The sequence below is a fragment of the Scomber scombrus genome, chromosome 11 (assembly GCF_963691925.1).
Source record: "Scomber scombrus chromosome 11, fScoSco1.1, whole genome shotgun sequence".
Classification (NCBI taxonomy): Eukaryota; Metazoa; Chordata; class Actinopteri; order Scombriformes; family Scombridae; genus Scomber; species Scomber scombrus.
The window spans coordinates 14,457,721-14,473,572 of NC_084980.1; the positions used below are offsets into that span (position 1 = coordinate 14,457,721).

Consider the following 15,852-nt stretch of genomic DNA (forward strand, 5'->3'; position numbering starts at 1 on the left):
CACACACACACACACACACACACTCCTTATAAAACCACAGTCAAACACACCTGTGCACACTTTCACTGAAATATACTTTGACCATCAGCCCTCCCTCCTTCCCATTTTCTCTCTTTTGGCCCAACTCCTTTGGGTTCTCACACATTCATGCTAAGGTGAGAGGGGCAGATGAAAAACAGAGGTAATTAAGGAAGCTTTGAGTGTGACTTCATGACTGCAATAGGCTTTGAGCTTTTCCTCTCTCTGCTCCCTCCTTTCCTTTGTTCTTTCCCTCTTTTCCCCAGTGAGCCCAAGTCCTGCAAACTCTGAAGGAAACTCATCCTGCCCTTATGTGTCATGTCTACTTTGGAGACTAGAACGGCGTTGTTAAAACATAAACATGCTGAGGACACTCACACATTCACACTTAAATACACAATGCATTCGCTCCACTATTAGGTCCATAAACACGTTTTCTCTCCGCCCTGTATGATTAAATGAGACGTGTAGGGATGGATTCCGGATATCCTCCCTAATTTGAGCATGAGCTCATGGTGCAGTGCAATGTCATCCTGTGTCCAAGCATCAGCCTCTAGAGCAATAACTCTGTCGGTCAAAACATCTGCAGAGAAAAATACATGCAGGCATGGTGGGAGAAGAAAAAAAAACACTATGATGTGAGTGAGGAAAGGCTGAAAAGATCCCACTAATAATAAAAACAAAGTACAGAAAAATAGAAAGAGAGAGAAATAAAAGACTAGAATAGAGCATTAAATATAAGGTTGCAGCATAAAATGATGATTTGCTTTAAAATCATTAAAAGGACATACAGTGCAAATGAACGATTAACATTTAAAGTGCTTTGAAAGAGCTCAATCATAAGCACAGGAGAAGAGAAGTGTTTTTAACCTGGATTTAAAAATGTTCACAGTTTGGGCTGATTTCAGTTCTGCTGGTAGTTTGTTCCAGTTGTTTGCAAAGAATGACAATAGAACGTGACAGCCAAGTGATTCATCATACCTATCACTTGCACACATATAAAGACATGCCTGCACAAATTGTGCACACAAGCACATATAAATCATCACTGTTTAATTAAACAGACAGTTGCCTTTATATAGGATGTGTTCTGTGAGCCACCCAGGATGATCCTGACAGTCAAAGTGAAGAAAGTTTCATCTGGTGGTGGCTTACAAATAATAAAGCTAAGTATCCTTGTCTGTCTATACCTAGAGGGTGAATGAGAAACTTGAGGAAGGGGTGCAAAAAAAAAGAAAAAAGGAAAGCAAACATAGAACAAACTGTCTACTGTCTCCAAACAAGCAATCAGGCAGACTACTAATCCCTAAGGGGTAAAGAGACAATTACAGTAGGTTGAACTCAACCACCTATGAAATCCCGCGGAGACCAACAGTCACAGGGGGCGAAACCAACCAGACAACCAGGGTTTCTTTTGTTCTTCCTTTACCAATTCTCACCTCCCTGATTCCTCTTTTCTGCATTCTGCCATTAACAGGTCGTTGTTTCGATCACTTTGTCTCTTCCATACACTCACACACAGACTGTCTCCCAGGACACAGGGTCTGGAGAGTTCCGGGATGATGAGACATGGATCAGCTAATTATGTCACCTCAATGAGGAAAGGCACCGTCCTTGTCATGGTCTCTTTCTCTCTCTGTCTCTCTCACTCTGTTGCACTTTCTCAAGTGTACTCCTTGTCACTTCATTGAAGGACAACTAAAGTTTTAAATGCAATGCACTTTCATTGATGATAGAGAACTATCTAGGTCAAGAGAATACATTTCTCTAAAGAGCATTTGTTAACTCCTGTGAGGACAACGTAAGGCCTGAGGTGGTCATGGTGACTTATCGAGAGTGGTAAATACTGAACATGCTCACATATCTTGGGTACATATGTGTGCACATAAATACAATGATAAAGATGCATATGTAAACAATGCTCAAACACAGCCTCACTAGTTTGCCAACAAGTTCAGTTCACAGAGTATTAGTATGAAGTATTTTAAATGGCTCTGTTGGAATTCACTAAAAGTGTTTTTACAGCTTAACTAGACAAACAAAGACCCAAACATATTCTGGCGGCCAGTCCATCTGTTCAACTTTCTCTCAGCCAATCCGGAGGCCACAGAGAGGTGTGCAGCCAGTCAGATTACTACAGATCTGATTGGCTGGAACAAGCTGACAGGCCAAAGCCCATGATGGCAACTCTAAGCTGCCCCAGCTTAGACTGGGCTCTGTGGTTGACACCTACCCACCATCAGGCCCCAACACTCATTACCTATCTACTATGGCATGGATTAGGAGAGTCTGCTTGTCTGTGTGTTGGGAGGGAGAGAGAAGAGACCAGAGGGGCTGGCCTGGGTGTATCTGTGTGTATGTTTTGGAAAAGCTGAATGGTAGGAGAAAAGAAAGGACAGACACAATGGACATTGTCAGCAGGGATGAGATACCAAGGAGGAAGGGGGTGAAAAGATGAATGTGCCTGCAGGACTTAGAGTATGGTAGTCACAGGGTAAAAGCTGCAACATCGGGAGAATGCCTACAAGTTTGTAGTTAATTTAGCATCATAAAAATAAACTGATTTTATCACATTAATACAGTATCAGAATAATGATTTTGTGAAAAGGAGCCCCTCAGCATTCATGAATGTGGTCTGTGATTATGGGGTCATATTCATGACATGACAACTCCCACTCATGACAAAACACATAAGAGCCTTTAGGGCTGTCAAAACAAGGGCAGGCCAACAAAAACACACATACATGCAGTCACACACACACACATATACCATCTATCTTCTAATGGACATGTGTTTTTTTGCTAAATCTCAACAATCAGCAAAAGTGGTTTTGAGTTAAAACAATAAAAGCTAAACTGTATCAAGAAAAATACTCAGGAAAAACAGAAATGCACACAGACACACACACACAGACGCATATAAAGTAGGACTTGTGGTTGCCAAATTCATGGTATGAAGTGAATGACAGGCAGACTGAAAGCTGTACAGAAAATCTTGGTTCCATCATGAAAGAATTATCAAATAAACAACAGATTAACAGATGAAGAGCAGCAGTTTTTTAGCCTGCAGACAACTGGCTCTGTTGAACTGCATGTGGTGCAACTGAGCAGACACGAACCATTAGGGCTAGGACAAGAAAGCTACTTGCTAACAATTTTCCACTATCCAATGTGTGAATAACTGTATCAATGGTATCAGCCAAAGTCATATACTCATTACTTCATGCGGTATATGAGCCACTTGCTACTTCACATTCCTCTCGAGGCACTCAGACAGCACAGAGACTGTCCTTAGAAGGCCTTGCAAATTGAGGACTTGTGACATCACCATTTTCGGCACCATCATTGCCATCATTCTTCGGTATCTATTGTTATTCCATTGTTATTTTCCATCTTGGCCTTTTCTGGACATGTGGAACACCTGATCTTCATTCTCTAGACAGGCTCAGACATGAGGTAAGAAGGGAAAGATCTTAATGATGATGAAGTGGATGAATACCAGAAACACTATTCTAACACAGTTACTTCTATTCATGTAACCTGCTTGTAACAAAGCTGCAAAAGGTTTATCTCCAGGTCTGTGTAAACACCTACATAGGCACCTATAACGTTTGAAGGGACTGTATTTTCACATTTCAGTTCATTTGTAGGATGAAGGACACTGTGTACCACACATATATCCTGATATCCAGATGACATGTACAAGTAAAACATGACAGTAATCATTTCCATGACAACGTCTGAAAATAATAAATTCTCCATTACTGTTTTCTGACCTAAGTCATTCTCTATTACAGCATCCATTCACATATGATATTAGTTTTCCATATTGGAGACCAACACCAGTAGTGTTGGCTTGCATCTAAGCTGTCCATTGCCTTATAAAACTAATTGCATGGTACAGAAACTCATGTAACATTAAAAACATTCAAAGCATGTCTCCAATCCTGTGGGATTGTGTTGGAGGTTTTAGGGAGGATACATTGTCTGTTTTGGAAATTTTAAAATTATAAAAATGACACTGCAATTACTAGAGAAAGGAGGACAATTTTGGGCGACTACTGTAATGCTTGATTCAGCTGGATGTAGTACAAAACCCTTTGGCAGGCAAGACCTTGCTGAAACCTTGTTGTTTGTATCTACAGCAGAGCCTTGTTTATCCGGAACTCAGACATATGAACTGACCAGGCTACCAAAGAGGTGGCACAACTAAAAATACACCAAGAAATAAACACCAAACAAACAGAATGCAAACAAAAATAATAACAGTGCACAGACTGTTTCACTCCCCAAAAGTACCATATTTTTTTTCAAGGGTTCCAGTAAGTGTTTTGCTGTACTGAGAGCAGGATCAGATAATGACAAAGCAGACTATCTTCCACCAAACGCTTAAGGCCGAGAACAAGGCCTGTATACCCTCATTTTCCCTGCCTAACCTCACTGATCCTTCTCAACAGGCCTGTTGCTGCCAAACCCACAGTGGAAGGGAAGAGGGGGGGAGTGAAGCCATGCCCATTTTTTTGAATTACACACATTGCCTGCACACCAGCTTCCATGTCCTGGGGAACATTTGCAAGCAGGAAAACAAATACAAAGTTATGTAGCAGTTTCTTTCTGGATTTGGATTCAACTAAAGGTCATATGTTCAATTATCAGTCAGCAAAAAGCTGGGAAAAGTTTTCAAATTAAATACTTTGCAGAAGCTAACATTCTGGGATATCAGTCCCAGGCAGTGGTAAGAACAGCATGTACCAGAAATAACAACGTACCAACCACTGTCTCTTTCAACATCTCTTTCGTGTCCATCATCAACAACCCAGTGTTCAATCTCATCTAACCCAAGCCATGCAGCCCCAGCTTGCCCACTTTTGTCTCAGCACTTACCCTGGAAGGCGTCTGAGTGGCCTGAGATGAGGTGCTCGAGCTCATAGCTGTAGGAGTGAATGTTGTGGAGCGTTTCTCGTTTTACAGCAAACTGGTAGCTCTCCTCCATCTTCCGGGTGCAGCAGGATGGACCCTGGTGCTTACAAACTAACAGATCCACATCTGGGAAAATGAAGCAGACATGGACACGTACCATATATATTAACTTGTTTATAAATAATTTCAGATTTTTTTCTTAATTATCATTTTCAAGTCAGTGGTAACACATTGTATCAAGCATATCACAAGACATGGAAGTGAAGGGGAATTTCAAGATCTCAGTTTGGATAAGATGAGTCTTTTATCCTATCAGATATATATTTATATATATGATTCTACATTGTGGTGCATGAGTATGTGTGAGTATATGTATAGTGTCCTGAGTATGCACATAGATAGACATGCCATAACTCCACTGGGAGACAGAAGAGGCACCATGGGAGGGTGAGAAAGTAGACCAAGAATTCAAGTTTCCTGCTATAAATACAGTCTTTGCTAAATATGAAACATCTTTGGCTTATACAATTGCACACATGTTGTCAAGTGCTGTCAAGATGTACATATGTAAATGCATGTCCACAAACATGAAAATATATGCATGCACTTGCATTTTACGATGCCAACATGCAAAACCTACAGCCATTCACACACATGTACATGCACACATTCTCAACAGTCACATGAAGGCAGTGACCTAACTGCAAATACAATGATCCAAAGTACAGCTCAATCAGGCACAATTACATCAGCCAAAACAGAGTCCACCCTGTCCTGCCAGTGTCACCTGCTTCTCACCATCGCTACATATATAAACACTGCCATGACATCATCGAGGCTGGTCACAATTAGCATGGGCTATTAAAACTGTCCTTTCCCACACATTTCCCTGCCCAAATCCACATGCACATGGACATTTCCATAATTCAAGAGTCTGATATGATAACTCATTTTACAGGGGGAAGGGCTTGAAGGGGGTGGCTGGAGGCAGGTGTTGTAACCAGAGCCTAAAGCATGGCCTTAGGACAGACCGCAAGACCAGTGCCTCACCGTCCAAATCCCTCCATGAAACACAATAGGGTTGCATTCTCAATCCCTCTTTCCCTTCCGGCTCCCTCTCTCCCATTTGCCTGGCATATCCTAGTGAGGCCTGGGTGTCTCTTAATTACCCGGAGAGGCTCCATTTGTTCCCATCCCAGAGCCAGACGAGTGAAGTCATAACTGGCTGTCCTGCCCCTTCTAGCTCATTATCTCCATCTCTGTAGCAGTCTACTCTTTTTTATATTGACATGGTTTCCCTGTCAACAGTGTTTCTGCAAAATCATATCATGTTCTTTTTTATACACGTATACTGCAATTTTTACAAAAAAAAAATCCCAAATCATCTGTTATTTCTTTATTTACCTCCTGCTGAGCTTCACAGTGGTTTTCAAATGTTTTCCTGAGTGGGATCGAGTGAGAATCCCATTCCTTATCAATATAAGAGTATTCACTGATGTAAACATCCTTTAATATTAACCCTTTAACTAAACAGAGGGAATATTAAGGACATCTTTAAGGTTTAGACTAGCACCTTACTCGTCAATTTAGTAGTCTTAACTTTAAAAAGTGTATGTATTAGTCCTAAATCTATATTTTTTGGTCTAACTCACTGAAACTCATCATAAGAGTACCGTATGTGCTGGTGGCGGTCGTGGGGTAAAACAAAGACGCCAACAAAGACATTCACCCATTTAAAAATATAGTGTTTCCAATCTAAGAATATTTTGGTGAGGGTAGAGCTCTATCCTCTTAATCAACATTTCCCCTACATAATACATACACATACTATATATCCATTAAATTTTCACTAGCCAAAAAAATGTGAGGACGTGTTTATAAATAAACAATGAAAATCAATAAAAATCAGTACACAGGTAGGACCTACAACAACAACCTTTACCTTCAAGTACTAGCACTCTTCATTGGTCAAATTTTGTGTGATTAATTGATGATTACGTCTCAATTGGATGTCTCTCTCTTGTCAAACACACATTGCTTTTTGAAAGCATGTCATATACTTTAATTTTAGCTTCGTCATTTCACCATATTTGGTAGCTGTCATCTCTCATCTTCCATCTCTGACACTGTTCCCTTGGCTGGCTGGCTCTTTCTCTCCTTTGTATTTGTGTGTTATCTCTGATATGAAAGTAATATCCAGGGACTCACAGTGGAATTCAAGTTGGCCTCTCCATCCCTTGCGAGTAGCTGCATGGAGTAAGTGATACTCAGAAAGACTTTGGCTGTTAAAGCCACCACAGCAGTCAGGACAGACTGGCTGGTTCACGAATATACCAGGCCACTTTCTGGAATCATCACAAGCACATGGTATCACTCAAACAAACTGCTGAGTCTGTTCTTTCTAATCTTTGAAACATGTTATATACATTATATTAATAGTGGCTTCTGTATGAAGGGTTAACTAAAATATTTAATCACTGAGGTCTACAATGTAGGATGTATCCATTCATGTCTGACTGTGTTATTTTTTAGGTACATTTAAATGTTCAGGATACCAATTGCAGGATATGCATGTCTATAAAATGACCTGAAACATTTTGATGTTTTATTAGAAGAAATTAAACAATTTACTATTAAAGTACAATCAAAAAACAAGTTTCTACTAATTAATCTAAATAAAACAATAATAAAATATTTGCATACCATCTGTATATGGATATTTACTAATGTAGGTACCTTTAGCAGTAATAGCAGTCTTGAATATCTTCTTTCCCCATTCTTATTTCAACACTATTCAAGCTCTGTCAAATTGGTTGGTAACTGTGACTCAACAGCAATTTCCATTTTTTTCTGCTACTTAAAATGTATTAAAATTCAAATCATGCTAACATATTCCCACGACACAAGCTGTCCTTACAAATCTGATTTATTACACCCTTTTTATCAAGTGTGGACCTCTTTTGACCTCTATCTGTACCTTTTCTTCTAATAAAATTTTGCTTAAATGTGAATTGATATAGACTCCAATAGGCCAAGAAGACTGGACTCTACAGGTCCTTTGAAATTAGTGCCCAGAGTATACTACTCATTCCACCTGGTTAAACCTTCATACACTTTACTCTTTAGACTGGATGTCAACTCTGAATCTTTATTCCCTTAATCGTCCTCAGGTGACAAATACCTCTGGAGTAATTTGCCGTGTTAAAGCCATGGCTCAGGGGTCTTGACTTGTTAGTCACAATCCCTTCAGCAACACCTCAGTGCCCTTCATTGCACAAGTCAAAACTCCTGAGTGGAGAATTTCTGCCGTTCTATAATTGCATAGCTAACTCACATGCCATTCTCAATGTGTGGTACAGTACTAGATGTGATGAATACAGTATATTGCTGAGAAGGTAGTTATGTTATTACAGCCCTTTTCAAACACACATGCATTAAATACTGCATTTATAAAATGATTCTTATGCAGTTCACATCTCCCCAATATGTGATGGAAATTTTGATTTGATTTGGAACGCGTTGATGACCTGGAGGGTTGCGGTTTCCTGATGCTGCTGTTTTGATATTTTTACGAGAACAAGAATAACTTTGTTAGAAAGTCAGTAATTAATGCAGTTACCCTCGTCCTGCCTCAGGAAGCCAGTTCCCTTTGAAGTTGTCTGATCCACTGAACATACAGGATATTTACTCTATACAGATTTGCTGGGCTTGGGATGTACCGTGCTGAATGAAAACACATCTGAAAGGGTCTTTACTGCATACCTGCATTTTTGGAGAGCTTTTAAACTGAACTGTAATGTTTAGCTTTCCCAGACCCCAAGCTGCAACTGCCATCAGTGATTGGCAGTTGTCCAAAGCCATGCCAAAGCAAAGGGGTCAGACAGAAAGACAGAGCTAAGAGAGTAAAGTAGAGGGCTGGAGGACAGATAGATGCAGACATGATGAAGCAGCATTATACTAGAGGACAGTTCAGCCCCTGGCAGAGTAATTATGTTACATTCAAGATCATCTGTTAAACACTTTCTCAGAAACCATCTCTGCCCACAAATACTATTTCTATTCCTAGAGCTCAACAAGGTTAGTCTTTTCTAGATGGTTATATCATTTGATAGGTAGATGATAAACTTGTCAGTCTACTAACCTCATAAAATTGAATCTGTCTCTAGCAAGCCAAGAGGGTGGGATAGCACACAATCAAGAGTAGAGTCTGTCTCAGACATGGTAATCAGCTTCAGACTGACACAACACTGGTAAGGCAGAAGTAATTGGGTGAACTTGAGAAAGAGCATCTGAGGTGCTTGTAAATTCAACTACCTGTATTGTGTCCTGTTACTTGAAGATATGGGACAAATTATAGGACAAACTGGTACAGGTCTGAATGGTTGACTCCTACAGTGAGGGGCTCTGGTGGCTCCGTTGGGTCCACTTGTTCACTTAGAGGGAGGGGTCACGGCTAATCAATACAAGTTGTTCTGAGTAATTACCTTCATCCTATGATGAAACATTTCTATCCTGATGGGAGAGGTTTCTTCCAGGATGACAATGCCCCCCATCCATAGGGCATGAAGGGTCACTGATTGGTTTGAAGAGAATGAAAATGATGTGGATTATATGCTATGGCCTTCGCAGTCAGCCTAATTGAACATCTCTGAGAGATTTTGGACCAACATGTTAGATGGCGCTCTCCACCACCATTGTCAAAACACCAAATGAATGGCGTTAATCCCTCCAGTAGAGTACAGAGACTTGTAGAATCAATGCCAAGGTGCACTCAAGCTGTTCTGGTGGCATGTGGAAGCCCAATACCAATACTAAAACAGTTTGTTGTTTTATTCTTTAATGTGTCCTTCGTCTGTATAATCTCTGTTGTTCTTATTTTTACCAACAGTTTCTTTTATCTATTGGCTTAAGTTTTTTAAAGAAAATGGACTGGAGATGTTCTTCTGTGAATCTTACATTAGAGTGAAATAAGTGGTTGAGAGATGGCCTGGAAAAGAAAACACACATGCTCAACAAATTCTAGTGAGTATGGAGTAGGAGGTGTGCACCATGTGCTTGCTCTCTCAGTGAGAAAGGCCAAGTTAAAAAGGGAATCAAAATAAGTACAGCCAATCAAAGACCATGTTGAGCTTTGAGAGCTTGCCAAGGCTTTTGACGCTGTAACTGGTTAAGGATGTGGCGACATGTGATAACACAGTGTGTTCCCATTCCTTGGCTATTAACACATGACCCTGCTTGCCTTGAATTAAAGATATAAGGCACTTTCTCTTTAACTCTAGAATAGCTGTTAATGACTTAATAAATCAGTGAATGGCAGTAGTAAGATGAAAAACAGTGAGTGGTATGTACACAATCAGATAAGCCCTTCTCAATGAGGTAGTTTTAACTGAGCTGTAAAATAGGTTGATCATATCTCAGCACTGGTGTGTCTGCAAACAGCACTGCTTGCTGTCTGCCTCCCAAATGATCTATCTCTAAAGGGCTATATCAGCACCCTGTGGTAATCTCAATATGTGGTATTTGGCTGAGTACCAAAGTGGCCATAACTCTTCAATATAATGTCAGGATAAGCAACTTCAGGTCACTTATTATCTGTGTTACCTATGCTAAGTGTGGCAGGGAGATAGTCAGTTTTTATAAATTGTGGCCCATGAAACAAGTCTTCTAAAGGTCCCATCATTAACACAGCTTTAGCAAGCATCTGCAAGTAAGTGACTTTTCAACTACATTGTTGAGAAGGGAATTCATGTATAAGGAATTGCATTTTAAAGCATTTATTTTCCTACTAATGAAGAAATAGCAGTAATAGTAGGAACTAATTCAGTAAAAAAAAATAACTCTAAATTATAGAGTTCTAAATTATCATACAGTGTTACACATTTAACTGTTGACAACACAGTATATAAAGTATTAAAATATATATATATATATATATATATATATATATATATATATATTACTTACACACTACAGCATGCTTTCTTTGGATACCATTATGATTATTTTGAACAACAAAAACATATTGCATAATATGTGTACTGTAAAAGTCAAATTCTGTTTCATATCCAATTGGTCAGCTCTTAAGTTCCCTGCTGCCACACTCCTGGCGCTTAGTGAGAAATCAGTTCACCACATATGAATGAAATGTAGCACTGTATCCTAAACAAACATCAGACTGTGAAAAGTGCTGAAGTTTTGCCACTTCAAATTTCAAGAGTTGCTTTTGTTGGCATTTGATCTGAGAACTGAAGCAGAGTAGCATAATTGTGTACACACACACACACACACACACACGTACACAAGTATAAATAAAAAGCAAAATAAGATTTAAGCCCGAAATGTACTTGTGAAGCTCCAGCAATGTTTGATTAGCTGTGAAGGGAGGGGACAGCAGAGAAGTGGTGGCATGTCAAAGCACAATAATTCAGTTCACCGCACCTTTTAAATAACACAAATATTTATATCAACTATTAGTGACTAGCAGATCCTTGTATCTGGATTATATCAGCACTACACTCAAACTTTATTACTATAGATAAAAGGTGTGCTTCAGAAATAAAATATCTCATGAGGGTTAGAGGTGGGGGAGCAATTAATTAAAACTAAAGATTATTACACTATTCAGTATGGCCTGTATGTGATTTTCATTTGTTTGTTGCTCAGTATCAGGAAAATTGTTCATTGACAGCTCCAATATCAGACTTAGATGTTCATGTATAGCTTCTGCCAATGCACTGCAGACTGTAAAAGTTTGTCACGCAACCTTGCTCCAGACTGCTGACATGCTCAGAAGACCAAGGTCCTCTCGCTGTCTTTAAGAGCAAACCCTAAACTACTGCTTGCAATGAAACTGACATCTGTTGCTAGTAGTGACACCCTGCTAAACAAACATATCAAGTGGTTTGGATGCACCTCTAGGTATGTTTCCCACTAAGATATCTATTGCTCATCTTGCTGTGCAGACTCAGACTAGGTGATACTTAAGCTGCTACCAGCTTGCATGTGACACAATTTCACTGAGAGTATAGGATTGTGGTATGTGTTCACATTGATACTTATTCAATGCATATCTACTGGTATTTGAGATTTACATTAACTTACTATTTAATTATTTTAAAAACTAGATTAATCATTATAATGGCCACTGCATTACCCATTTTGTTGTGTTGAAATATATGTGACAGCTGATAGAAATGGACCAACATAGATGAAACATGACATTATTAGTAAAAGTGATGAAGGGTCTTACTATACTTTCAGAATAACTTTCAAGCAAAACCAGCATAGTTGTAGCAAAGCCTAAACCCTCACAAAATGCATTTTGGGTCCAAAACAGATTTGGAACCAATGTTTATCCTCACAAAATAACTTTTTCCTCTCTGTGCTGGAGGAAAGCACATACCACAAAAGTTTCAAGGCATTTATAACTGCTTTCAAGCATCCCTCTGACAAAAATCTGACAAAAGGCAGGAAACTTTTGAGAAACATGTCAGCAGAGATGCCAAAAGACGCTTTAGGCCTTTCTCATAAACTTAGGTCCATGAGCTGAACTCATGTACTGAGTGTGTATGTAATATAAGATTGAAGGGTTGCCAGCTCATGTCTCTGAAGACATACTGCCAAAAAATGTTGATGTTTGACTTGTCCAATCAATGTGCAGATAAGAAATCAATCAGCCCCAACTGTGCACACAATATTGTAGCGTCTTTATCCACAGAGACTAAACCCCATGAGACCTCTCCCTCATACTAGACTTGTTTGAACTCAAAATCCCTGTCTCAGTAGATTGTGGATGTACTGAGCTGCTTCTCGGCCAAAGGAAATGTGCAAAATAATTATGCAGTCTCTCAAAACAGCCTGCTTGTATGGTAAGAAGTTTTAAGAAAAGATTTGAAAAATAAACAAGCACTGTTGCTTTAAACCAGACCCCATTATGTTGTCAGATATGTTATCAAGAATGAATAGGGTTTTATTTTAAATTTAAATAATTTCTGATTTTGTAGTGGACTATGTTGTTTACAATAATCATTATAACTAACTGCATCCCCCATACACAGATTTATGTCCAAACCCTTTTAAAGGTTGCTTCACAGACATGGCTAAATAATACAACAGGAAATGTGTTGACAAAAATGAAGACAGAGAGCAATATCTGTTCTGTCTCTCAACCTTTCAATGGCTGCTGTCATTTCAGTGGGCTTTTTGTCTGTCATTGTACACTGACCCACATGTGCTTTTGACAGGAGCAAAGAATATTTAAGATACATTTAACACTCATTAAAAGTATATGCTTTTTTCTATCTAGACCAGAATCATTGCCATGTAATTGCTCTTTAAAACACATTAAGCAAGTTCTGGTGTTATTTGCAGACATGGCAATGGTTGCACAAACAAAACCAGCATCTTTTATCTGCGGACCTATTATCACCACTGCATTATGTTTGCAGTGCGCTTTAGCCAAATTGCACTCGACTATACATGCCAAATCCACTGGCTCACCTGTGCCAGGTGTCTCCGGTACGCGGTGCAGCGGCCCGACCTGCCGCAGCTGGAAAGCGGTCCTCACTTCATGACAGCTGTACGCGTCCACGTCGATCACGTTCACCGCAAATATGACCACTGACAAGATCCAAAAGAGTCCGCAAGAGGTTACGCGTGGGCATATTCTCCGGGACATGACCGCATCTCACACCAGGTATCCTTGTGGATAGTCTACTGTAGCCTGATTGGAAACTGTGTGACAGTGTTGAAAACAGACGGCACTTGAGCACAATGAATCGACGATGAGTTTAAACATCTGACAGACGTGTCCGACTGATTCTCACATTATTGGTTGGGATGAGTGTTGAGCGCCTCACAGGAGAGGTCTGGGGTTTTCTTGGACAGAAGAAGAGTGGCGTAAGTGGTGCGGGCTGCAGCCAGTCTGTCCCGCGCTCAACACTTTGCAGTGGTGCTGTCTGCATGCCTGTTTCCAAAGCCTTGCGCACACTCTCCCCTCCCTTTCTGTTTACTTCAGTTAAGTGCCCCAACTAAAACTCACTACAATATCCCTATAGAGGCTTGCAGTGCCCGTATCCTTATGACAACATTTTAAATCCCAACAACTAAACAGTTTCCATTGTTATCAATAAACCAGAGGGATTGTCCATTATACAGTATAAGTCTATCTACAGCATTTGTATCAGTTGAGCGTTTTTGCTGAAACTTGTTATGCCCATCTAAACATTACTTAAGTCTAAACTATTTTTCTACTACTGTGTCACGATTAAATAATGTAAAGCAAAACATCAGCCTACATGAAAGTATTCACCATTTGGATTAGGAAGTGTCAACTGCACTGGCCTCTGATCTGTCAAATTTCATCAAACAAAACCTCACCTTTGTTTTTAAATTATTTTTCTGAATTTTTCAACATATTTTGTAACACATTTAACAATTCGCTGGTTCTTTATATTCTTTATCAGCACTGGGGATAATGAGTGAATGGATTATAGACATCATGTAGGCACACAACATATAGTATTGTGATTGTGGAGGATGCCAATAGCAATCGACTACCTGCATAAAGGAGAATCCTGTGTTCGATGTTAATGTGTAGTTATTTCTTGATTTACATTGCTGACATCTCCTGGTAGAACTGTGTAAAAACATAACAAAATTACGTTTTTTTACCCCCACAGATGGGGGATTATGCAGCCTTGTCTGTCTATGGAGGTATCCATTTAGAAGTCTTGGAGAGTTACAATATATAGTCAAAAAACATCACAAGTGATTCGACAAGTAAACTGCAATAATCTCATCATGATGGTGTTTTTTGTTTTTGTCCCAAGATTTGGTGTTGATCTTAATACACCTCAGATTTAAAATTTAGCAAATTTAGTAAATTTAGAGAGAGCATGGCCAATGTGATAATCCAATGTCAAACAGACATACAAAACATTATAAAATGTAATTAATTATGTATTTTACAATAAAAGACAGTTGTTTTCTTATGCAGACACGGCAGGTGTGTGACAGGTTTGTCTTGCACTAATTTTCAACTTTTGTCACCAGATTCCAATATGTAATTCTCTTTGATTTTTTGTTAAATACTACCATCTCCTGGACAGACAGGGTACTACGTCTGTTTTTAAAGACTTAGTATTAATAAATTATAATAAAATAAATGAATCCCCTTTTTGCTGGGAACACCTTGGAACACCCTTAACGACTCTTGAAGGTTCCCTGATCCCACTTTAAGAGTCACTACTCTTAACCAATAGAGCTTAATTTTTTATCTGCTGATGAGACCTGCTGGTTACTGTTCAAGCTCAAAAACTATTGTCATCACCAACAAGCGTGGTATGTTTGCTATTCACATGTGTAATACAGTTGTACTACATGCAACCTTTAACACAGCATCCTGACCTGAACTACGTATTAAGAAGGAGAAAAATGGTACATTTGCTGTTATTCTGGCTTTAACAGAAAGTTCAGCATTTCTACTGCATAGAAGTTACATACAGTAATCCTGGAATTAGGTAAAAGCACAGGGTAAAGCTCAGCTAGTCAGTTTACAGAGCATCCCAAAACCTGGTATCCTTGTCAAAATGACAGCTTATAAACTTGCTGACCCTTGTGTCTGTGTGTCTAAACAACAATGTCTACAACCCAGCCTTCTTCTTGGACAAGGCCCCACTTTTTCCCATGACCTCCATCACACATGCTGATGGTACCTGCCCCTAAACAGGGTACAGGCTCGCATTAGCAGTACACTATTCTTCCAACAGTTTGGACACGACAGCAGCCAGGTTAGTGAGCTGGCTGAGGCAAAAAGCTCCCCACACAAGCAACAAACAAGGAGACAAAGCATGATCTTACAGTTAGTCTCCAGTTTGTCTAGTCCAGGGGTTCAAATGGTTGGGTTAACACAGT

At 39.5% G+C, this 15,852-nt stretch overlaps 1 protein-coding gene across 1 annotated transcript in view; it reads right to left on the bottom strand.

Annotated features, from left to right (window-relative positions):
- The window catches only part of LOC133990927 (glypican-5-like), a 99,876-nt gene extending 86,261 nt beyond the window's left edge, over nucleotides 1-13,615 (bottom strand). The window contains 2 exon segments of the mRNA XM_062429352.1: nucleotides 4,903-5,064; nucleotides 13,438-13,615. Of these exon segments, the coding sequence (XP_062285336.1) occupies nucleotides 4,903-5,064; nucleotides 13,438-13,615 (340 nt within the window).
- Nucleotides 13,616-15,852: the final 2,237 nt, after the last annotated feature.